Source organism: Panicum virgatum, chromosome 7K, assembly GCF_016808335.1.
Source record: "Panicum virgatum strain AP13 chromosome 7K, P.virgatum_v5, whole genome shotgun sequence".
Classification (NCBI taxonomy): domain Eukaryota; kingdom Viridiplantae; phylum Streptophyta; class Magnoliopsida; order Poales; family Poaceae; genus Panicum; species Panicum virgatum.
Genome location: NC_053142.1, coordinates 44,685,700 through 44,708,699, shown reverse-complemented (window position 1 = coordinate 44,708,699; position 23,000 = coordinate 44,685,700). Strand labels below are relative to the sequence as shown.

The following is a 23,000-nucleotide window of genomic DNA, read 5'->3' as shown; positions in this document are numbered from 1 at the left end:
CAGCTGCGCCGCTGCGGTTGATTCAAACTTCGACATCAGTCGTCTGCTGGCTGCTGCAGGTACCGTATTGACTTTTGCGGACTTGCGGAGCCCTAGGGCCTAGGTTCCCAGCGTCTACTAGGAATACTTTACTGCAGAGGCAAGCCAGGCAGGCAACCGTTCACGCGAGGTCTTGTTTCTCTGGGTAAAATTTTTAAAATGAAATATTTTTACTTTTGAAGTACTAAACATAAAATAATTATAAAACTAATTACAGAACTCGTCTGTAAACTATGATACAAATTTATTAAAACTAATTAATTTGTCATTAGCACATGTTTGCTGTAGCAATTTATTGTTTAATCACGGACTAATTAGGCTCAAAAGATTCGTCTCGCAATTTACAGTCAATCTGTGAAAACCGATTTTTTCTACATTTAATACGCCATGTATGTGTCCAAACATTGATGTGTAAAGTTTTAGACGGGGAACTAAACAAGACCGTATGCTCTGTTTGTTTTCGCTTAGCTTATAATCTAAGCGTGTCCGAGAGAAGTGAAGATTTTTTTGCTTCTCAATTCTCGTTTCTCATAGTTCAAATCTCTGAAGTGAATTATCACAGAAGCAAAAATAGCAAAAATAAGTGAGACGTTTGATAGAATTATCGCTTATTTTTACCGATAATCCAATTATAATCGGAAACATGGCCGTAGAATCTTGGTGGAATGGCTGGTGATTTCAAATGTTGCGCGGTAACAAAAAAAAAAGTTCCTGCTTTAAGCATCTACAGTTTGGGTAATTTTATTTGATGGTGTGCTAGCAATTAACGTGCATTTCCTTGTTGGTAAAACCTGTGCTTCACTTCCAGTAAGAGCAAGCTAGCACGATACACATCCCGTTCTGTCAAATTTCCGAGCCATCGCTCGTAATCTCCATTTACTCCATGAAGCGAATCTAAAAGATTCGATCTGGGTTCCACCTGACATCTTTTTGCGTACGTTTTTGCATTTCTGATTTCCGTTAGGATGCTTTTAGCCCTTGCTAGTACTATGATATCTTAGCCGCTAAGACTCGGCAGATTTTGTGGACGTGTGGTGTTGTTTGTTTAGAAGGACTATTTTTAAGTCTCTGTTAAATCAAAAAGAATTTTACTATTTCAGAGTATCAAATAAAATTTGTTTATAAATTTTTTTTAACAGCTGAGTGCTAATTCGCAAGACGAATCTAACGAGTCTAATTAATCCATAATTTACGACAGTGATGCTACAGTAACCGTCTGATAATTATGGATTAATATACTTCATTAGATTCGCCTCGCAGTTTAGCCCTAAAATTCTATAGTTAGTTTTATAATTAATTTTTATTTAATACTTCTAAATACTAAGATTCTCTTTGATGTGACATAGACTAAAATTTAGTCCTTGAAACCAAACTAGATTACCCGGAGAGACTTTGGTTCACCAACGGCTTGGATGGATTCTTCTGCTCCGCCCTTTTTTTTTCTTTTTTCTATTTCTATTTTATTGCTGTTTGTTGCTTTTTGCTAATTCAGCAACTTACTATATGTGTATCTTATTTCATCAAAAAGGGAAGGGGACGTTCAAATTGATTAGATCAGGTAGAGCTAACAGAAATGAGCTACTAGTTGGCAAGGAAAACACTTCCCTCCTCCTTTGCTGCTGAAACATTTGGAAATGCACAACTCATACTTCGCACTCAATCTTTACTCCTGCTGTCTTACTTTTGTCCAGAAAGGAACGAGGCAAGACTTATCCAATCCAAATCCCACTATTTTCGTATTAGCAGGTGTGCCAATTATTAATAAGCACTAAACTTGGCTACAATTATTCTAGATTATTAATTTTCGAATGTATTTACTCACGGTACCCAATCATATGCCGTGCACAGCGGCGGAACTGTCTCGGGCTATCGGCGACCCAAGGCAACCGGCGAACCCTCCGAAGAAGCCTGCCCTTATAGTAGTAGTCTTTCCTCCCCTGTTCCACCCGGACTCCCACTTTTTCCACTCATCAACGCCGCGGAGCCGGCCGCTGCTCTGGTCCGTGGCCGCCGCATTCTTAGCTTGCTCGGCACAAGAAAGCTAGGTTTCGAGTGGCCTCACGATAAAGATGATCGGACGCGGTGGCGGCGGCGCGCAAAGGAAGGACGCGGAGGAGTGGCCGAACCTCGTGGAGGTTATACTGTCCTGGAGCCTCGAGGATGTCATGAACGAGGGCCTCTTGAAGGACAAGGTTGGTACGACTCCAGTGATTTCCTGATCAGTTATTTGGTGGGTGGGCATTGGGGCTTGCGTGCTGTACCCATAGGTTCACATGAAATCTTTCGATCTTTGCAGTTCGTAGTGTATCTTGTTCTATATTACTACGGCCCCCTCCTATTATATTGAGCATTGATTGTGGTCTTGTGGAATCTTGCTAGTTTGGTCGTTTTTCGGTTACAAAATACTACTTTCATCGTACACTAGATATTTTATTACTCTAGTTAACACTAATTGCGAAATCGTAAGATAAACCGGAAAAGTTTGGCCACTTTTCTTTGGCCTATGTATTCGAGTTTGAGAAGAATGTATTTTGATGGCGTTGTTGATAGTAATGCATTCGGGGTAGATATTTTCTCATGACCTTTTAGACGAACAAATCCATTTGTGTGAACAAAAGAACAGCTTTTTTTTGAGAGCAACAAAAGAACAACTTTCTTCAGCACACATGCTCGCAAGATCTCCATTAGAGATGACAAGGAAGGGGACCTCCAAAGCTTTCAAATTTCACTCCTAAATTGGTTGAATTTTTATCTTATTCAGTTTTCCTCTTCTCCCCTAAACATACCTCTTTTGAGAAGGAAAGAGAAGGGGGGAGAGGGGAGAAAACGCACTCAATCAGCAGGTTCTGATTGGGAATGAGGGGATACAATTTTACGGGGACAAACTATGCTAGCTGGTCATTTCTAACAGAAATTTGAAATCAGCAGGTAGATAGTGTGTTTTGCCTATGATGCACTGCATTCCCACACTAACATGTAACCCGCACAGCATGGTTCTTTAAAATGGTATTTCAGTCGTTTCAATTTTCAAACATTACAAGTTAATTAACTATGAGTGGTTGTTAGGTATGATCTCCATCTGGTTGATTAACATTGTGGGGCTTGGAGTGCAGGTGAAAAGGATACCGTCCACATTCAGTTACCTCAAGAGCTACCTAGAGTCGTATGCCTCACCATTGCTGGAGGAGTTGAGAGCTGAGATGTCGTCTGGATTGGAATCCTTATCCACCATGCCCTTTGTCAGGATATCATCAATTGAAGAAAAGAAAGGCAACAAAATCTATGAAATTTCTGCACCGCCTGATTCCCAGATTGCTAAGTCATGTAATCAACCTGAATGTTACGCTCCAAGTGTCGGTGACATCATTATCTTGTCTGATGTGAAGCCGGGGCATATTTCTGATGTTACTCGCAACGAGAAGCCATACCGTATTGCCTTTGTCACAGAAGGAGGGGATGAAGATGACGACTCACCACCATCTAAGTATGTGATCATAGCATCGGGTAAAATTGATGCTGCTGATGGGAAGTGTCAAAATGGGAAAAGGAACTCATTTTTTGCTATTTATCTTCTCAACATTGTGACCTACATACGTTTATGGCGTTGCCTTGACTATGAAACAGCAGCGAGAAGAAATCTAGGCCTTATACAGGAGATGGTAAATTATCCACTGGTACGTTTATGCTGAGTTATGGTTATACAAAGAAGTCATTAATGCCATCTTTTTTGTCAGGTAATAGATATGCAGAGGATAGAGATCAAAGAACAGAGAAACTAGTGTTGAACTGACCATTCATGTTTCTTTTTATTAGAATATTCTGCAATAGTAAAAATACTCAACATAGTGGAAAATAAATGGTCCAGCAATATTCACATCATAATCAAAGTGGTTACTTATAAGATTTTGGGCAGCTGTAAAGAAATGATTCATTTGATCAGTTCCATTTTCTGATTTCCCCAGGTCCCCAATATTCTTCAGAAATGCTCAAAGGATGTCGATTCCATTGACAGCATGGAAATATGGACCAAGTTATCTACAATGGACCTTAACAATTCTCAGAATGATGCTGTCCTTAATTGTATTTCAGCAATGCATTGCAATAGAAACAGCAGCAGTTTTAGTCTTATCTGGGGTCCTCCTGGAACAGGAAAGACCAAAACAGTCAGTGTGCTACTGTGGTTAATGAGAGAAATGAAACATGGTACACTCACATGTGCACCAACAAACCTTGCTGTCAAACAAGTTGCTTCACGTTTCTTGAGATTGATTAAAGAGCATTCTTTTGATACAAGCAACCTGGGAGATATTCTATTGCTTGGCAATAAAGAGCGCATGTGTATTGATGGTGATCTCAAAGAGATATATTTACATGACCGTGTAAGGAAGCTTCTTGGCTGCTTTGCACCATTGACTGGATGGAGGCGACACTTATCTTCACTTTCTGATCTTTTTGAGAATGGTTACTCCCAATACCTCCAATATCTACATGATCAAGAGGAAGGTGATAAACCTTCCTTTCTCTCTTACACCAGGAAAAGATTTGCTATTATTTATACAGACCTTAAAAGGTGTTTCAAAGAGTTATTGTTTCATGTCCCTAAATCTAGTATTTCGGAAGTGAATTACAACAATATCCTTTCAATTCTCAAAATGCTTGAAGACTTCAAAAGCATGTTTCAACGGAACTATATTGGGGATGAAATTAAGGAAGTTTTCATGTACAAAAGTGGTGAATCAGATTCCAGAAATACTAGTTTGTTGAAACATTGGAAGACAATAATCACTCTTGGCAAAGTGAGGTTAAAATGCCTTGAGCAACTAAACATGTTGTTAAGTTGTTTGAAACTTCCTATAACATCCTCAAAGCGTATCATTCGGGATTTCTGTATTGAACATGCCTCCATAATTTTCTGTACTGTGTCTAGCTCATCAAAAGTAACTAACAAAAAGGTAGAGTTGCTTGTCATTGATGAGGCTGCTCAATTGAAAGAATGTGAAACACTGGTCCCTCTGCGTTTGCGCACCTTAAAGCATGCCATTTTAATTGGTGATGAGTGCCAGTTGCCAGCAACAATCAAAAGCAAGGTTGGTTCTTGATGTACTTTGATGTTTTTATCAGATCTATGATTTCCTATTTGTTTGGTAAAATTTGTATTGTGCCATTAATTTTCATGATCATTTTAGGTTTGCACAGATGCATTATTCGGGAGAAGCCTTTTTGAAAGGTTGAGTTCACTTGGGCACGAAAAGCATCTGCTTAATATGCAATACAGAATGCATCCATCCATTAGTATTTTCCCAAACCTTAGCTTTTATGGCGGGAAAATCTCAGATGCTCCTAATGTCAGGGAAGGTGAACACGAAAAGAAGTATCTTCCAGATTCTATGTTTGGTCCTTATTCCTTTGTAAATATTGAAGAAGGGAGGGAGGAATTCGATGATCTTGGTCGTAGCAGAAAAAACTTGATTGAAGTGGTTGTCATTGAGGAAATACTGCGCAATCTCAGAAATGGTATGCACTCTCAATGCACTCATAAATAGCTGTGCATATGAAATTTCAAAAGTAAATTTTTTTTACCTAGCTTACTTTTCTAGTGTTGAGGAACTTGCAACGGTGCCACTGTATTGAATCTGCATGTTATTGTTGGCCCAATAATCTGATTTCTCTCAACCCATTAAGCCCAAAGGGCAGTCTTACAAATGTAGGAGCGGGAGACTTAACCAAGTCACCACTTTAACCCCGGTTGTTCCTAGATAGCCACAGGAGGCCAATAAAACCGCCGTGTGATCCCATCAACGGTCGAGATCACCTCGGGGGGGGGGGGGGGGCTATACCTAGCCCTATCTAGTATATAGATAGATACATGGACGCACACATATATGAGACTTATCTAAGAATCTCCCCCTAAGTCTCACATAGTGGTCCGAATCACGCGGAGGTCGTCGTGGGTGTTGGTGGAGAACCCGCCGAAGCTGGTGAAGAACTCGGCGGGGTCGATGGCGACTCGGATGCTGGAGTAGGCAGACTCGCTGTAGAAGAGTTGCCGACTCCCCCGGATACTTCAAGGTGGATGTAGTCGACGACGGAGCAATGGGTCGTTGAAGTGGAAGCCTGGAAAGAAGCGGTGGTGGTCGTCGTTGGAGGAGAGAAGTCTGATCCTTTCTCTCCCCCTTTTGTCGCCATCGGGCGAAGCTCGATGTTCCCTGTCCAAAAGGAACAGAGCCAGCTCGGCCTCCTCGTACGACGCTTCGCGAACCTGGCCACAGCGCATCGCCTGCGGGCAGTCCTTGAACACAGCTTGGACGAGAGGGGAGCGGTGTTGGCCAAGGTGCCGCTCCAAGCGGTGAGGCCCTGGGTCGGCTCCGGAGTGGATGCCGAGTGAGAACTCGGTCTTGACGTAGTCCAGGCCACGCGAGCCCAAGCTCAGTAGGCCTCCGCTCCATGCGCATCTTGTCTGCACCTTTGGCTTGGAGTCGAAATCGGGGCTGAGGTCGGAGTTGCGGTCGCGATCCAACCGCCGGTCAACGCAGTCCAACTGCCGCTGCCAAGCGCGATCCACCTCCAGGCGCCGCTGATCGACCTCCAGCTTGCGGTGCTCTTCCAACGACTCACGGTGCACCGCCGTGAGCCCCGGGACCAGGGTCTCCAAGACCTGGTGCTCCTTGATGGGGAGCGAGTGAAGGTACGCCTCCTCGACCTTGAGGAGCATGCCGGTCTTCACCAGTCGTCCGAGCTTGGTGAGGGGTACCCACTCCTTACTGCCGCGGAGCCTGCCGTGGTCGCTGCGTCCAACGTGGCCGAAACCACGGCCAAAGCCTCCGTGGTCCCGAGGACGGTCTCCCCCGTGCTCGGCTTCGCGATCCCGAGCGGCAGCCGACTTGCGTAGTGCCAGCTCGCCTTTGCGGAACCGTGCGGAGTTGAGGCCGGAGTCGAAGTCGAGGACGGAGTCGAGGTTGTTGGCTGCGCCCAGGAACGCACGTTCCACCTGCTAGCACCTTGCCTCGCTCTCTCTAGCGCTCGCACACACAGGGAACCCGAGGAGGAATATGAACAGTAGCAATGGCGAAGAACGCCGCGGAGCCAAAATGCTCCTGTATCTTGGCCTTCTTCACACTGAAATGGAACCGGCGCACCAACAGGAAGGAGCACGGGGGTACAAATAGGCCGAGGCGCCCGGAGCTATCCTCCACACTTGACACTCACGCCATGATCCGCGGGACTCGCTCCACGTCGCCCACGAACTCCACGCTCGCCCGGACGACGCGGCCACACCAACGGATCGGCAGCACGCAGCCCTCTCTCCTAACTGACACCGATCGAGCCCACAGCAGCGCTCTTGCTGGCCCGTGCTCGATCCAACACACCGGAACACGACTGAACACACACACGCCATGGCCGCAATGCAACTGCAGACCACGGCCATCCTGGCAACACACGCAACACATATTCGCACACGACGCACACAGCGCACACACACACGCTCATGTCAAGCTTAGTTCTAACATTCACCCCCCTAAGCTTGACATGGAAGCCCCTGTATCATGCCTCCGCAACACCGCGGCCTTCTTCTTCCTCTCCGGCGACACAAGCTGTCTTCCGCAGCACCCGCTCAGCGTCGCCATGAGCCACTAGCTCGCTCGAACAACGCGGCCTCCTCCATGCGGATCGATGCCGCGCACCTCCATCTTCTTCCTCAGCAACACACGCCGAGCTTCTTCTCCGCCGGCGACACACGCCATCGTCTAAGGTTCCGGCGACACACGTCGTCTTCTCCGGCCCCGGTGACACGCCGCTGCTCCCCGGCCAAAACAACGCCCCGCCGCACCAAGACATGACCGACGCACGATCCACTGTCTGGCCACAGCGCCTAGCGTCACCACGGGCTCCCTCGCGCGGACCGACACACGGACCGGCGGCCGTACAGGCCACCGTGAGCACTCCTTCGGGCCTCGCATCGCCACCGTCTTCGCGCTCCTTGCCGCTGAGTCGAGCCACCGCTGCCTTGCCGGCCGCGCACGCCGCTGGCCGGCACGCATGCCGCACCCGCGCCGAGCATCACGCACGCCATGCCGCGGTCCTCCCAGCCGCCTTGCGCCGCCGCTCACGCCGTGTGCCGGGCCTGTGCCAGCGCCCACGCGCCGCCACCGACGACCCCGCAGCACGTCACGCCCAGCCATGGAGCCGAGCCTCCGCCTCCACCTCCACCTCACCACCGCGCACCTCCACAGGCCGACACACGGCCCGGAGCTTCAACGCGTCGTAGCTGCCGGCGGGCTCCAGCTTGTGCCAGCTGCTGCCATGAGCACTGCCTCGTGCTGGCCACCACCAGCATGTCTCTGGCAAGGGGAACGGATCCCTCGATGACCTAACCTGGCTCTTGATACCAATTGTTGGCTACGCCCAGGAACGCACGTTCCACCTGCTAGCACCTTGCCTCGCTCTCTCTAGTGCTCGCACACACAGGGAACCCGAGGAGGAATATGAACAGTAGCAATGGCGAAGAACGCCGCGGAGCCAAAATGCTCCTGTATCTTGGCCTTCTTCACACTGAAATGGAACCGGCGCACCAACAGGAAGGAGCACGGGGGTACAAATAGGCCGAGGCGCCCGGAGCTATCCTCCACACTCGACACTCACGCCATGATCCGCGGGACTCGCTCCACGTCGCCCACAAACTCCACGCTCGCCCGGACGACGCGGCCACACCAACGGATCGGCAGCACGCAACCCTCTCTCCTAACCTATGTTGCCCGGATACGCGGATACGGATACCGGTACGTGATACGGGGATACTCCGATACGTCATTTTTCCAAAAATAAGGATACGGGGATACGCCAATATATATAAAAAATAAAATAAATAAAAGTTTCAGGAACTAGAATGTGAGAAAATAGAAGTTTCAGTGGCTATAATGCGTCATAAACTCATATATTCATGTGTTCTATAATTATTAGAAAAGGGAAGGGGCAAAGGAAAAAAGAACCAACCTTATCTTACCTGTTCGTCTGTTCCACGAATGGGGTCATCTTCTTCCCCAACCTCCGGCACTCTCTCTCTTTCTCTGTGTAGCGGCCAACTCCGGCAGCCGCGGCTCCTCTCCCTCTCCGGAGGCCGCGGTTCATCCTCTCCCTCTCTAGCGGCCGCGCGGGCCGTCCAGAGGCGCGCTCCGGCGGCCGTGGCGGCCCGCCAGCGGCGAGCTCCAGCCGCGCAGCACCACCCTAAATAGTGCTTTAACAGATGTGCAGGCCTCTGTCTGGACAGGCCGCGCAGCCGCTGGAGCAGTAGGAGGCACAGACGGGTGGGCGGGCGGAGGTGACGGCAAGGGAGCAACGAGCGATGGGGAAGGAGCAGGAGGAGGCACGGGCGGGTGGCCGGGAGGCGGTGACGGCAAGGGAGCGATGAGCAGCGGGGAAGGAGCAGGAGGAGGCGTGGGCGAGTGGCCGAGCGGCGGTGACAGCAAGGGAGCCGTGCGAGGCTGCTGCGGGCCTGCGGCTGCGTGAGTGGGGATGAGAGGGTGGCACAGCTGAACGGAGGACCTTTATACGAAGCGATTGAGTGGTGTTGTTAGGGTTTGAAGGTATCGGACAGGTATCCACAGGTATCCCACGAGTATCCGATTTATTTTTATTATTTGAAAATACCTAAATAGTCCGATACTTACGGGCAGGGCCGGCTCTTGGGCCATGCGGCGGAGGCGACCGCCGGGGGCCCACGACGGAGGGGGGCCCAACAACTAATATACAGTATCCTACCTGTACATGTCAGCATGCTAGGCAGTCGTCGTGCGACTGTGCGAGACGAGGGTCCTGCGCACTAGCTCCTACCCCTGATCGTCGTCACCCTGCTGTGCCTGCAACCTTCAAGGTCCTGCGTCCCTGCCCGATCCTGTGCTCGCTTGCTCGTTGCTCCCGTCGCCACGTCGATGTTCCTTTCTTCGTGATTGTTGATTGGTAATTCCTATTAAATATGCTTTATCTAGTGTCTTAGATATTTAGTTCTTTCCAATTCCAGCCGAGGTAGCGAGTTAGTGACCATAACTTGCTTTCTAATTGGGTCTTAGATGTTTCCCAAGAAACAATTGTCACGTGCTCAGATATCTTGGACAACATTGATCTAGATACGATTCTTAATGATTTTGCATCAAGAAATGCACGAAGGAGCCTTTTTGTGAAGGACTGAAATATTGTTGATGAAGTCACGGGGTTTAGCTATTATTTGAGGTAATCATACTCGTTTTATTTTCTACTCTTTTGGTTTGTATTATAGACATTGTTCTTCAAAAATTATATATAATATTAGTATTATTATCTATTTTATTATGTTAAAAAAATTATTTAATCTAAGGAGCCCTAAAGCGTGGCTCGCTCCGGGGCACTCAGAATCCTAGAGCCGGCCCTGCTTACGGGATACGTATCCGGGAGTATCCGTGGAGTACGGGTATCCGATACCGGTACGTGAGTTTTGCGAAGTATCCGCGTATCATAGCTCCTAACTGACACCGATCGAGCCCACAGCAGCGCTCCTGCTGGCCCGTGCTCGATCCAACACACCGGAACGCGACTGAACACACACACACGCCATGGCCGCAACGCAACTGCAGACCACGGCCATCGTGGCAACACACGCAACACATACTCGCACACGACGCACACAGCACACACACACGCTCATGTCAAGCTTAGTTCTAACAGAGGTCGGAGTTGAAGTCGGAGTCCAACGGCCACTGCCGGTCGCGCTCCACCTCCAGGCTCCGAGCGTCCTCGGGGAGCTTGCCAACACTCGCAAGCGCCACCCATGAGTTGCATGCCTGGAGCACCACCCGCACGTCGGTGGTCTGAGTCGGTCAACTCCGACGCGTCCAGTCGCAGAGGGGCAGCAGGAGCCGCCGTGGCCTCCGCCACAGCCGTAGCCTGCCGCTCCTTCTCGGCTATGCGCGCAACCTCCGCCTTCATAGCCTCTAGTGCCTCGCACGCGGCTTGAGCCTTCAGCGCCTTGCGCGCGGCCTGAGCCTCCAGCGCCTCACGCGTGACCTGAGCCTCACGCCACCGGGCTGTTGCAGCCTCCGCAGCCGCCCGCTCGGCCTTCTCCTCGGCCTCTGCCATGCGCAAGGCCGCCATGGCGTCGTCCAGCCGCCGACGCGCCTCAGCCGCACATTGCGCCCGGCGACGGCGATGGTGTACTGTTGCTTCCTCCTCATGCCGCTCCTCGGTCGCCGCCCTGCGGCGCCGCTGCTCCTCGCGTGCAGCAGCCACATGCCACGCCCTGCGCTGCTGCGCTGCTGCCTCCTTACGCGCCGCTGCAGCTGTCACGTTCGACGCGGTCGTTGCTGTCGAGTGCCGTGCGCTCGACGTCATCGAGCAGCAAGAGGAGGCGGGGAGGTGCCGGAGTTCGACGACCTCGACACCATGCCGCCGAACGAAGGGGATGGAGAACTGGTGCCGGTGCTGAAGCCAGAGCCGTGAGCCGCCGTTGCAGGTCGTCCTTTGCTGCTGCAGACCAAGCCGCCCGCGCTGCCGGCCCTACCTGTCGCGAGCTCCTCTGCTACTGCTCCGCCTCCTGCAAAGCTGCCGCATGGCCCGCCCGCAGCCGGATCCGCGCCTCGGTCGCAGCCTCGCCAACCGCGCCACAGGTCCGGGCTGACGTCGCCGCGCCGGGTCCTGCGGAGCCGCCTCGGCTCCCTCCCGTGCCGCGCCCCACGCGCCGCCGCTCCGGATCTCGCGGATCCGCGCCGTGCAGCGCCTGCGCTGGCTCCAGCACCCGCCTCCGGGCCTGCCGCTCCGCTCCCGCGAGCAGCACTACCCGCGAGCCGCACGCCCATGAGCTCCTGCACCCGCACGCCGCTCCTGCTCCCGCCGGCTGTGCCTGGCCGCTCCTGCTCTTGATACCAATTGTTGGCCCAATAATCTGATTTCTCTCAATCCATTAAGCCCAAAGGGAAGTCTTACATATATAGTGGTGGGAGACTTAACCAAGTCACCACTTTAACCCCGGTTGTTCCTAGATAGCCACAGAAGGCGAATAAAACCCCCCGTGTGATCCCATCAACGGTCGAGATCACCCCGGGGGAGCTATACCTAGCCCTATCTAGTATATAGATAGATACATGGACGCACACATATATGAGACTTATCTAACAGTTATTACCAATATGGGAATATGATGTCAAACGAGCTTTTCAATGAACAAGGCATCAACAATATAGTTTGAACGGCCAGTTTAGGTATATGTGACTGGAATGAGGAATGCATACTATATGATAGGGTCCTATTTTATGGCTTGCTATTGTATTTAAGCTCAGGGCCGGCCCTAACTTTTTGGTAGCCCGGTGCATAACCAAAAATGGAGGCCCCCATTCACCAAAAAAATATAAGATAATATTGGAAAACTCATTGTTATTAATAAACTGGACTATGTAGCTGCACGTGTTGATCTTTGTTGGCACTTGTACTTGGCCAAACAGGCCGCCCAAGCACGGCACGGCACGGCTCTAACCCGGCGAAGCATGGCACGGCGGAGCACGGCACGATGTGGCATGGCAGCGCTGCCGTGCCGAGGCATCGGCCCAGGCACGACCCTACGAGGGCGCCAGCGTGCCGTGCCATGCCCGTTGGCACGAGACAGCAGCGGCCGAAGGGGTGGTAGAGGCGGCCGGCGCAGAGCATGGGAAGGAGGGGAGGCTAGATGATGGTGGCAGCAGCCTGCGCGGGGGCGACGACGGCGGCCGGGGAGGCGGGGACGACCGGCGCAGGCGACGGCCGGGGCCGACGGCGGCGACGGGGGCCGACCTGTGCAGGCGGCTGCCGAGGGCGACGGTGACCTGTGCAGGCGGCGATGGCGGACGCGGGTGCAGGAGCGGCGCGTGGAGGCAAGGCAGGCGCGAGCGAGTGGCACTGCGGCAGGAGCGGCGACGCGAGAGAGGGGAGGGAGTGGAGATTAGGGTTTCTCGTTTATATGGGTTGTGGGCTGTTAAACGGGCCTCCCCGTGCCAGCCCATTAAGCGGGCCGTGCTCGTGCTAGTGCCGCGTGCCACACATGCGGCCCAGGCACGGCACTGAGCCTAACACTAGCACGGCACTGGCCCGATTGGCCACGGGCCGTGCCGGGCCATTCCAGGGCCGTGCTTTTTAGGACCGTGCCAGTGCTGCCTAGGGGGCCTGGCCCATTTGGCCAACTATATTGGCACTTGTGACTTGACAGACCTATTAGAATAGCATTTTTTACTGGCCCCAAATTTTTAGAGGCCGGTGCGGCACTGCCCAGGGCCGGCTCTATTTAAGCTTATTATATTCTTGGTTTTAAGGCTGGCATCTATTGTTGTAATTGAAGTTTTTGAGGTTGCAGAATCTGAAAAATTCTTATTTCAGATGTACTTGAGAAATTTCCTTTGTGATAATCATGATTTTATTTTTATTTTTTTTAAAATGGATCCTGCACCCAATTTACCTTCATGTGTTATCATAATGTCAAATATCCAAAATACATGCATCAAAGTTGGAATTTCTATTATTTTATTTGTAATTCTGTATGATAGCGCTCCTGCTGCCTCTAAATATTTCTTCTTTGGCAGCTTGCGCTAAAGCTAAAAGGAAAGTTTCAGTTGGTGTCATATGCCCATACACTGCACAAGTTCTGGCAATTCAAGAGAAACTAGGGAAAATGAAATTTGACCCAATACAAGTAAAAATTAATTCTGTTGATGGGTTTCAAGGTGGTGAGGAAGACATAGTCATTTTATCTACTGTGAGGTCTAACTCAGATGGGTTGGTAGGTTTTCTTTCAAACAGACAGCGCACAAATGTGTCTTTAACACGAGCAAGGTATCTTCTTTTACAGTTCATATATTAATGTTGAGTTCCTCCTGTGATCCATGTTGGTCTTTTTTTCTTTCATCCACATGGTATATGATGTCCGTTTACATTACAGATATTGCCTTTGGATTCTTGGAAATGCAACAACCTTATTAAGCAGTGGTTCTATCTGGGCTGACCTAATTCGTAATGCAAAGGATCGGGGGTGCTTCTTCAATGCTAGTAGCGACAAGGCACTCTCGCGCGTGATTGCTAAACAAAAGAGTGATCTCATTAGAGTTGAAGTTAAAAGGAATAAACCTCCTCTAAGTTCCAGAAACAACAGGGTTTGGGTATATTGAGGAACCTTTTCACCCCTGTCAATGTCAATGCATTATCTGGCACTAGACTTAATGAATTATCCATCACATGTATTCCTTTTCTACATTTTTTCCCCAATTTGATGCATTATTATATTGTGGTTAGCATATATTTTAGTTGGAAATGGCACATATGGTATTTGCACTGAAATTTGTTGATTCTGTTTCATGGTTTCTGGGGGAATCATGGAAATTTACACCTTTTAAAAGAACATCAACAAAAGAATGGAAGTAGTGTTAGTTCATCCAACTATGCAACTTCTGCTGCTGTTGCAACCTATAACCAGCAATGTGGTTTGAGTAACTATTGTTTTCTATAGTACTATACTACTATGTGTGTTATCTGTCGCTAGAGTATAAACAGATCATTCCTATTCTGGTTATGGGTGAGACAAATTATTGACCAGCAAACGCTTACTATTTCAGGTACAGTCTCAAAGTGGTCTGAATGAGCAAGGCTCTTCTTCAATGCGTGTTTCACCTGATGCTGGGAACTCACCGGGCAATATTGCTAGTGCTGCTTACTTGCCACGTCTGATAGATAAAAAGGAGGATGTTGAGGATATCATTACCTGCTTACTCGATCTCAAACTTAACTAAACATTACTATGGGCTAATGAGGTGACTGATCTCTGTGGCTGTTTCTGAATCCGCAGTGGCAACAAAACTGGCGGCAGAGTTATGCAAAGCTCAGAGGCCCAAGCACGCTGTCAAATGGTTGACAAGATTCGTTCACGTCCCGCACAATTTTGCTTTGAGTCGGGCTTTAGGAGTGACCTTATTTTGCTCACACGCGCAGATGTTTTTGAATATTGAAGTGAAATGCTACCGGTTAACTGTCGTGGAGATCTCCATTAGCTGCTGGGTTCAGATGTATCAGCTGTGCTATGCCGCTGAATGATCGGAACTCCTGTTAGTGTTCAGCGGCTATCGGATGACAGATGCAGAGTCGAGACTTAATCAACTGCGTTACTTATTTTATGCCTGTATTTTTGGGTGCGAAAAAGATGATGACGCTTGTGCGCTGCGATTAGCTGTGCTATACGTCTGTGAGCTGTGAAACAGCCTTGCTGAATTCGCCATTCAGTTTCAAGGATCTTATGCTTTATTTTGGTCATGTAGCATTTGCCACTTGAGCCATTGCAAGCATATATCTCGTTGTGTGGCCATGAACCATCGTACAACATACTGACATCGCGTTGGCAGAGGCGCTTCTCTCTCAGCTTGCGGTGGGCTGGCAGCTGCTCCGGTGCTCCTCCAGTGCCTGCTGTAGAAAGCAGCTTGCCTAGCGCTGCTCCACGAGAAGCTTCAGCCTTCGAGCAGCCTGTTCCCGGGACCTGCAGCTTCCATTTGATCATCGCTATGTTCTGCTGGCAACCAGCAATAATATTTTTCTCTCACATCAAATCAGTACTAGTCATTAACTAGCCAGTAGTATTTTTCTCTCATAGCAAATCAGCACCAGCCACGGCCAGCCAAACAGAGCGCATGAGTATGACCATGGTGTTACCCATTCAGTTTTATGGCATGGATGCAGATATGCAATGCCGTCGAAGATGGCATCATCACGGCTTCATCGGAAATCTTTTTGGTTTTGCATTGGCGTAGGATCTCATTCTCCATTGGAAGCTTGCCTGGGACGCCTGGCGCGGCGCGTGCGCCCATCTTTTTTTTTTAGGGCAAATCACGAGAGCTTTCATTCAATTATTGAATTATTACAATCTCGGTCAGCAATCTCCTCAAGCCAATCTGGGAGAGGGCCGCAGCAGGAAAGAAAAGGGCTAGTTTTCGATGTCATACTCGCACACCTGTGAGCAGCCTCATTACCTTCTCTACGGAAAAAAAAAACATCGAAAGAAACAAACACACTGCTAAGGCCCTGTTTAGTTCTCAAAAAAATTTCTATAATACCCATCACATTGAATCTTCGGACATATGCATGAAGTATTAAATGCAGTTAAAAAAATAATTCATTACACAGTTTAACTGTAAACGACGACACGAATCTTTTAAGCCTAATTAATCAATAATTGGACATTAATTGCTAAATAACAACGAAAGTGCTACAGTATCAAAATTCAAAACTTTTCACGAACTAAGCTCTCTGATTTCGTGCCAAATTCCGAAGATATCACTTCTAATCCCTTCCTCTGAACGAATGAGGTTTGCCACCGACAGATTATCCACCTCCAGCATCATCTTTGTTGCTCCCTGCTCAGTAGCAAGCAGCATACTGTCCCTTGCCGGAATTTTTTATTTTTAACCTATTTTTAAGTTTTATTTTAAAAATAACCCACTCAAACAAATATTTGCAGATCCAACCCTTTTAGTCATGCCATATGCATTGGCGCGGCAAGGCGTGCCACGTTAGCACGCTCTGGAGCGCTTAGAAGGGGTCTACTAGTGCATATTCCACATGTTAAGTTTGTCACGCCACTCTTATCGGCGTGACAGTATAGTTTTGTTATGCCACCCCTGCCGGATTGACAAGGTCTGACCTTAGAAAAATTATATCTTTTCATACGAACTCGGATGAAGATGACTTTTATATGAAAATTGTAGCACTCAACGAGATCTACAACTTTGTAGTTTTGAGTTTTTTCATTTGAAGTCATTAAGATGTCTAAATAATTTATTTAAGCTTTTAACAGCATATTAAGCACTTGTACCTCTATCGGATCGTCTCCAACTTGACGTGTTTATCATAACTCCACCAATTAAATTACATGTAACATTTGATATATGAAATAGTATGAACTAAACTATAATAATTTAATAAGAAATATACGGAGAAATTAAACTATATAATTGTTGAATATAATGTAAACACTCAGAGCCATGGTCACATCTGCATGTTGGTATAGGCGCGAGATGCTGCTGCCAAAATTTCTCCCTGCGAGTTTCTAATCACCACGCCGCTGCGCCCATCGGAAAGCAAAACGACCCCCACGCCCGGTACCCGCGCGATCCATCCTACGGCCCAAGCCCGCGATCGATGCGGCTCCAGAATCCGAACGGCCCGCATGGTCACGATGCGGGCAGCCGGGTGTGCGCGGTGCTTTAAACAGCTGCAGTTTGGGTAATTTTGATGGTGTGCTAGAAATTAAGTTACATTTCCTTTTCCTTGTTGGTAAATATGCGCTTCACTTTCAGTAAGAGCATGCTAGCACAAGTTCGGTCAGATACACATTCCATTTCTCTCAAATTTCCGAGCCATCGCTCGTAATCTCCATTTAAAACCCATGTCCTCGCAAGAAAATGATGTGAAGCAAAGCTAAGAGATTCGATCTGGGTTCCGCTTGACATCTTTTTGCGTTCGTTGTTGCATTTCCGTCAGGAATACTTTTAGTCCTTGCTAGTACTATGACATCTTAGCCGCTAAGACTCCGCAGATTTTTGGACGACTTAGCCGCGAAGACTCGGCAGATTTTATAGGACGACTTTAGCTTGACCGGGAGACTTTGGTCCATCCGCAGGCTTTGACGGATTCTTCTGCTCCGCCTTTTTATTCTTTTTCTACTTTGATTGTTGTTTGTTGCTTTTTGCCTGTTCAGCAACTTTACTATCATACTATGTTTTTCGTTTGTACTACGCACTAATATTGCATCATTTAAATATGCGTATAGAGTAAGTCTGTTGGCAGCGTAGAAACAGAAGAAAATGTCATCAAAAGGAAGGGAAGGGGATGTTCAATTTTTTTTTAAGATTACACAGTACACGCAGACATTCACAGCGCCGCACACGCACATTTCTATGAACACACGTACGCAAATCCTACTCCTATGAGTATTTTCGAAAACTGAGCCGGCAAATTTAACAACGTTGTTAAATCTCAAAATATCCGCCCCCATAGAGAGTCGAACCTCAGACCTTAAGTGCTACTGACATTCAACTTGATTAGGTCAAGGTAGAGCTAACAAAAATGAGCTAAATTATTAGTTGGCAAGGAAAACACTTTCCTCCTTTGATGCTCAAACATTTGGAAACACCGCCACGATAGTATTCAGGGGAGAAGCGCCATCCCTGGATGGCTGGATCGCCTGCGTACAGCATGCAAAGCTGATGCTCACCTATGGAAGTATGGACTACATCTAGAGGACCGCTGTGACGCCGATTCTTTTTTTTTCCACGGAGGGCCTAGCCCGAATTTCATTACTTTTTGGGTAACGAAATTACACAGTCTGCAAACGTTGCCAGTATGGGAACGACCAAGTAAGCTTTTAACGAGCTACAACCAGGAAAACAAAGGCCCACGGCCAAAGTCTGAACCGAAAAAACAGATACAGGGCTCCACACCCAACGTCGAACTAGAACTACTGCAGAAAGGGCACAAAGACACCAGAGCTCTCACTGAAGCTGCTAACCCCAGAGCAAAGAACCAACACTACTTAAGAAGAGTTATCCCCGCGCCATTGCCAGAAGCCTGTGTGTGGAAGTGCAGTGCCGTCTTCAGGAGGGCCGCCGCACCGGCTTCGAGTTCCTCCTTGTTTCGTCCCGTCTGTAGACCTGCCCAATATTTTATAAAGGAGCTAGCTGAGCAAACTATTTCTGTTGGTGATCTTATTGCTTTTTTCTCAAAACAACTATCATTTCTGGTTGTCCATAGCGCCCAGCAAATGGCAGCCAACCCGATTATATGAAAGTGTTTCCTATTTGGCAACAGAACAGAGGCCCATTGCCAAAATTGTCCAAATGAGATGGGTCTGTGGCTGGCTCCCAAGACAGAAGCCACCAGACTATATTTAGAGGAGACACATACAAGAAAGAGGTGGTCGATTGTTTCCACCTCATTGCAGAAAAGACAATGCATGTCACCTGACCAATTTTTTTTAGCCAAATTATCTTTGGTAAGAATTGCATTGTGTTCGATCAACCAAACCCATATCTTGATTTTGAGGGGGAGCTTTGCTTTCCAGATCAAGTTATATTGCGCTCCCACCTCATTGATGCAGAACTGGTCATACATCGACTTGACAGAGAATCGACCATTGTTCCCCCAAATCCACTTAGGTTTATCCTTGTCACTATTTATCGCAAAAGACGGCAGTAAATCTCTGAGCTGCCTGAACTGGGTTTGCAAGCCCTCATTTAACCATCTCCTGAAAGACATATGCCAGCCTACATTTGCAGCCCCTGCCACTGTAATCTCTGGTTCGTTACTGATTTGAAAAAGCTGAGGGAACTTGTCTTTCAGGGGAGTTTCACACACCCAAGTATCTCTCCAGAGGCTGGTGGCATTACCTTTCCCTACAATCATTTTCCTCCCCTGTATGTAAATGTCCTTGACAGATAGAAGTTGGTTCCAAACAGGAGAATTAGTAGATTTCTTTTTGAGGCGAGATATAGCATCGTTTTTCATATACTTCTTTCTCACAATTTCTTGCCAATGTCCTTCATTTTGCTCCAACTTCCACCACCATTTGCACAATAGGCTAATATTCATTTTCTGAAGGTCTTTCACCCCAAGTCCTCCTTTTTTTCCTTTAATTGGTGACGCCGATTCTTGGTGTATAGTTTTTTTTTCCAATACTATGTGTATTATTCCTTGAACAAAACACTGCAAACTCTATATTCTGTATGACAGGCATGTTTTATTGTTCGTCTCAATGCAATCTGTCAGGTGGGAAGCACTACCCCCGGATGGCCTGATCGGTAAAACAAGGACTTTGGCACATCAAGTTTCTCGCCAGAAACAAATAGAAAAACACCCACCAAGCACGACATACTGACGTCGCGTTGGCAGAGCCGTTTCTCCCTCAGCTTGCGGTGGGCTGGCAGCTGCGGCCCCTCCATTGCCTGCGGTAGAAAGCAGCGGAGTACCAGCGTACCACTGCCTAGCGCTGCTCCACGAGAAGCAGCCTGTTTCTCTTTCTCTCTCACGTCCCGCCTCTCCGAGATCGGGCCTGCTTACATCTAGCAGTTTTTTAAGATATAGACTACCTTCACAGACCAACATAAGTCTTTTCTGCACATTTTATCCTCACTCGTGCGCACCCGGAAAGAACTCCCCGGTCGGTCACCCATCCCCAAATTGCTTCGGGCCAAGCACGTTTAACCTCAAAGTTCTTTGGAGACCGGCTTTCGGAAAAGAAATTGCAACTTATTGGTATAAGTATCCTATTAATCCCATTAAATCCTGGGCCAGGATGTCACACACACACTCTCTCACTACTACATAATAGGTCTTTGTTACAGGCCATTTGTCCCGGTTACCTTTGGGCCCGGGACAAAAGGTGGTTTTTGTCCCGGGTCCAACGGCTAGCCGGGCCAACGTGGGGGACAGGGGCTTTTTGTCCCGGGTGGAACCACCAACCCGGACAAAAGGCCCCTCTTTTGTCCCGGTTGGTGGCTCCACCCGGGATAAAAGGCCCAACCCTTTTGTCCCGGTTGGTATTACCAACCCGGATAAAAGGCCCCTCCACGTGATAGTTCAAAAAAAAGTTATTCTATACTGAGTCACGTGTACTACTTAGGTGAGTTGGTAAGGAAACTATGCGCTAGGCAACAGGTCTTAGGATCGAATCCCGTGGTGTGCAAAAAATTTTTTAACGTTAGTCACCTTTTGTCCCGGAAGCCTTGTCCTGGTTCCAAAACCGGGACAAAAGGTTGAATCTGTAGTAGTGTCTCTCATCTATCCACCGCCCTCCGGCATGGAGCTCCACCCACCCGAGGGGGCACGGCGGCTCCGGCGGAGGTCGGGCGCGGCGGCTCCGGCGGAGGTCGGGCGCGGCGGCTCCGGCAGAGGACGGTTGCGGCTCCGCCCTGAGCTCCCCACGGCGCCCACACAGACAAGCCCTACCTCGGCGACAAAGTGTGCGCCGCCGCGCCCCTCGGCCTATGGGCGGAGGGCGACGAGGCGTGGGAGACCGTGGCGGCGGCGAGAAGGAAGCCCGCGACGGCGACGCATGCTACTGGAGGTTGGAGGCCTGGATTAACGAAGCGATGACTCCTCACGCCGGCCACCCCCACCCACCTCCTCCTCAATCTAGCGGCGGCAGAGTCGATTCGGTGCCGACGAATCAAAATCCGGGGGTAGCAGACACTACTACAAAAATAGTTTTCAGGGGCGAGTAAAATCGTATTTGTAGGAATGAACGCAAAATCCGCCCCTAGTTTTCGCTCCTATAAATCCTTTTGTTGGGGCGGGTAACTGACCCGCCCCTAAAAACTCATTTCTAGGGGCGGGTCTTTTTAGGGGTGGTTCACAGCCCGCCCCGCCCCTACAAGTTGAATAAAAAAAATAAAAAATGAAACGGCGAGAGAAGCTCGGAGCTCGCTGCTGCACCCCACTCGCCGCGCTGACGTCGCCGCACCCGCCTGTGCCGCGCTTGGTCCGCGCGCAACGCCGCCCGCCGTGCCCGCCGCACGCGCCGCATCCCGATGTGACCGCCAAGCCCGCCGTGCGCGCTCCGCCGCCTGCCGTTCTCACCGCTGCCCACCGCGTGCCCCCCGCCCGCTGTCGCATCTGCCACGGCCGCACGCTCCGCCGAGCCCGCCGTGCCGCGGGCCGCACGCTCCGCCGCGTCTGCTATGGGCTGCCGGCCGCCGCTCCGCTCCCCTACGCCGAGCCGCCGCCGCCGCCTCCGACCAGCGTCGTGCCACGGCCCGCGGCCAGTAGGGAAGGAAGGGGAAGGGATGAAGAGATGGTGAAGAAAGAGATAAGGAAGAGAGAGAGGAGAGGTGACGTGTGGTGGGAAACGGTGGAGAAAGAGATAAAGGAGAGAGAGTACATGTGGTGCTTGCCGCTCGCCCGCCTCCATTTTTGAACTTTCTAGGGGCGGAGGGGGCGTGGGTGCGGATCGCTGACATGGAAGCGGATTTTTTGGGGTAGATGGTGGCGTCCTCCGTCCCTAGAAATGGATCTCTAAGGGTGGATGAGGCCATCACCCGCCCCCTACAAATAGATTTTCAGGGGCGGGTGACCCCCTCACCCGCCTCTAAAAATAATTTTTATTTTTTTTAAAAAAATTGTTTAAATAAAAATATATAGAAAAACATATCCAAAAGAGATGAAATTTTTACCATAAGCCTATTGTGACGTGTAGAAATTTAAAATAATATCAAATCTATATTTCAACGTATGTAATGATTAAGAGTGTGAAACCATAATGTATAACTCACTCACTCTACTCTCTCATACAATTCAAGTCTTACTTTGTGCTTTGCACACTCATAATTATTATATACATTGAGATATACTTTTGATTTTTTTTATATTCTATAGATCAAAATAGGTCTATGGTAAAAATTTCACTTTTTTAATGTGTTTTGCTATTTTTCTCGACTTAAATACATTTTTCGAAGAAGTTGGAAAATTATTTGTAGGGGCGGGTGAGGGGGTGACCCGCCCCCCGCCCCTAAAAATGACATTTTTTTAGAGGCGACCCGTTGCTACAGTAACTGAGCACTCTTTGTACAAACGGATGAAATTTTGGTCCGTTCTTAAAAAAAGTCGAAGCATTCCTACAAATTATTTTTTAGTAGTGAGAGGTCGATTCAGTGCCCGCGAAACTCAACGCGGCGGCCACGACCTTGATGACAAGCTCTGGCAGCCATGGCCGTGTAGCCAGTGAAGGAAGGGTGGAGCTCGTACGTGGGAGAGAGAGAAGATGGTCAATTTCGAATTCCACGATAGGCAGATCCAAACACGAATTAGTATTGGCCACCTCACTTAATTCCAACTAATAATTTCATCTACATCGAAACAACAGAATTAGTATTGTAATCCATTTCCAATACTAATCTGATTTGATATTGGTGCTCAATTTAATTCTAAGAACTCAATATTTA

General features: G+C 48.8%; 1 protein-coding gene across 6 annotated transcripts in view; it reads left to right on the top strand.

The window, feature by feature from the left end:
- Positions 1 to 1,882: 1,882 nt before the first annotated feature.
- LOC120641559 overlaps positions 1,883 to 23,000 on the top strand; it is a 52,661-nt gene continuing 31,543 nt past the window's right edge. The window contains exons 1-7 of one of the 6 annotated variants that reach the window (XR_005662309.1): positions 1,897 to 2,231; positions 3,153 to 3,713; positions 4,002 to 5,126; positions 5,226 to 5,553; positions 13,611 to 13,860; positions 13,967 to 14,261; positions 14,637 to 14,778. Coding sequence is in view for 5 of the 6 variants with exons in the window: in XM_039917728.1 (XP_039773662.1) it covers positions 2,109 to 2,231; positions 3,153 to 3,713; positions 4,002 to 5,126; positions 5,226 to 5,553; positions 13,611 to 13,860; positions 13,967 to 14,192 (2,613 nt within the window). In the remaining variant the exon portion in view is untranslated. Of the gene's footprint in view, positions 2,232 to 3,152; positions 3,714 to 4,001; positions 5,127 to 5,225; positions 5,554 to 10,103; positions 10,264 to 11,422; positions 11,519 to 13,610; positions 13,861 to 13,966; positions 15,328 to 23,000 lie in introns of those variants that run through there. The other 5 variants (XM_039917730.1, XM_039917731.1, XM_039917729.1 and 2 more) reach the window with 5 other exon arrangements.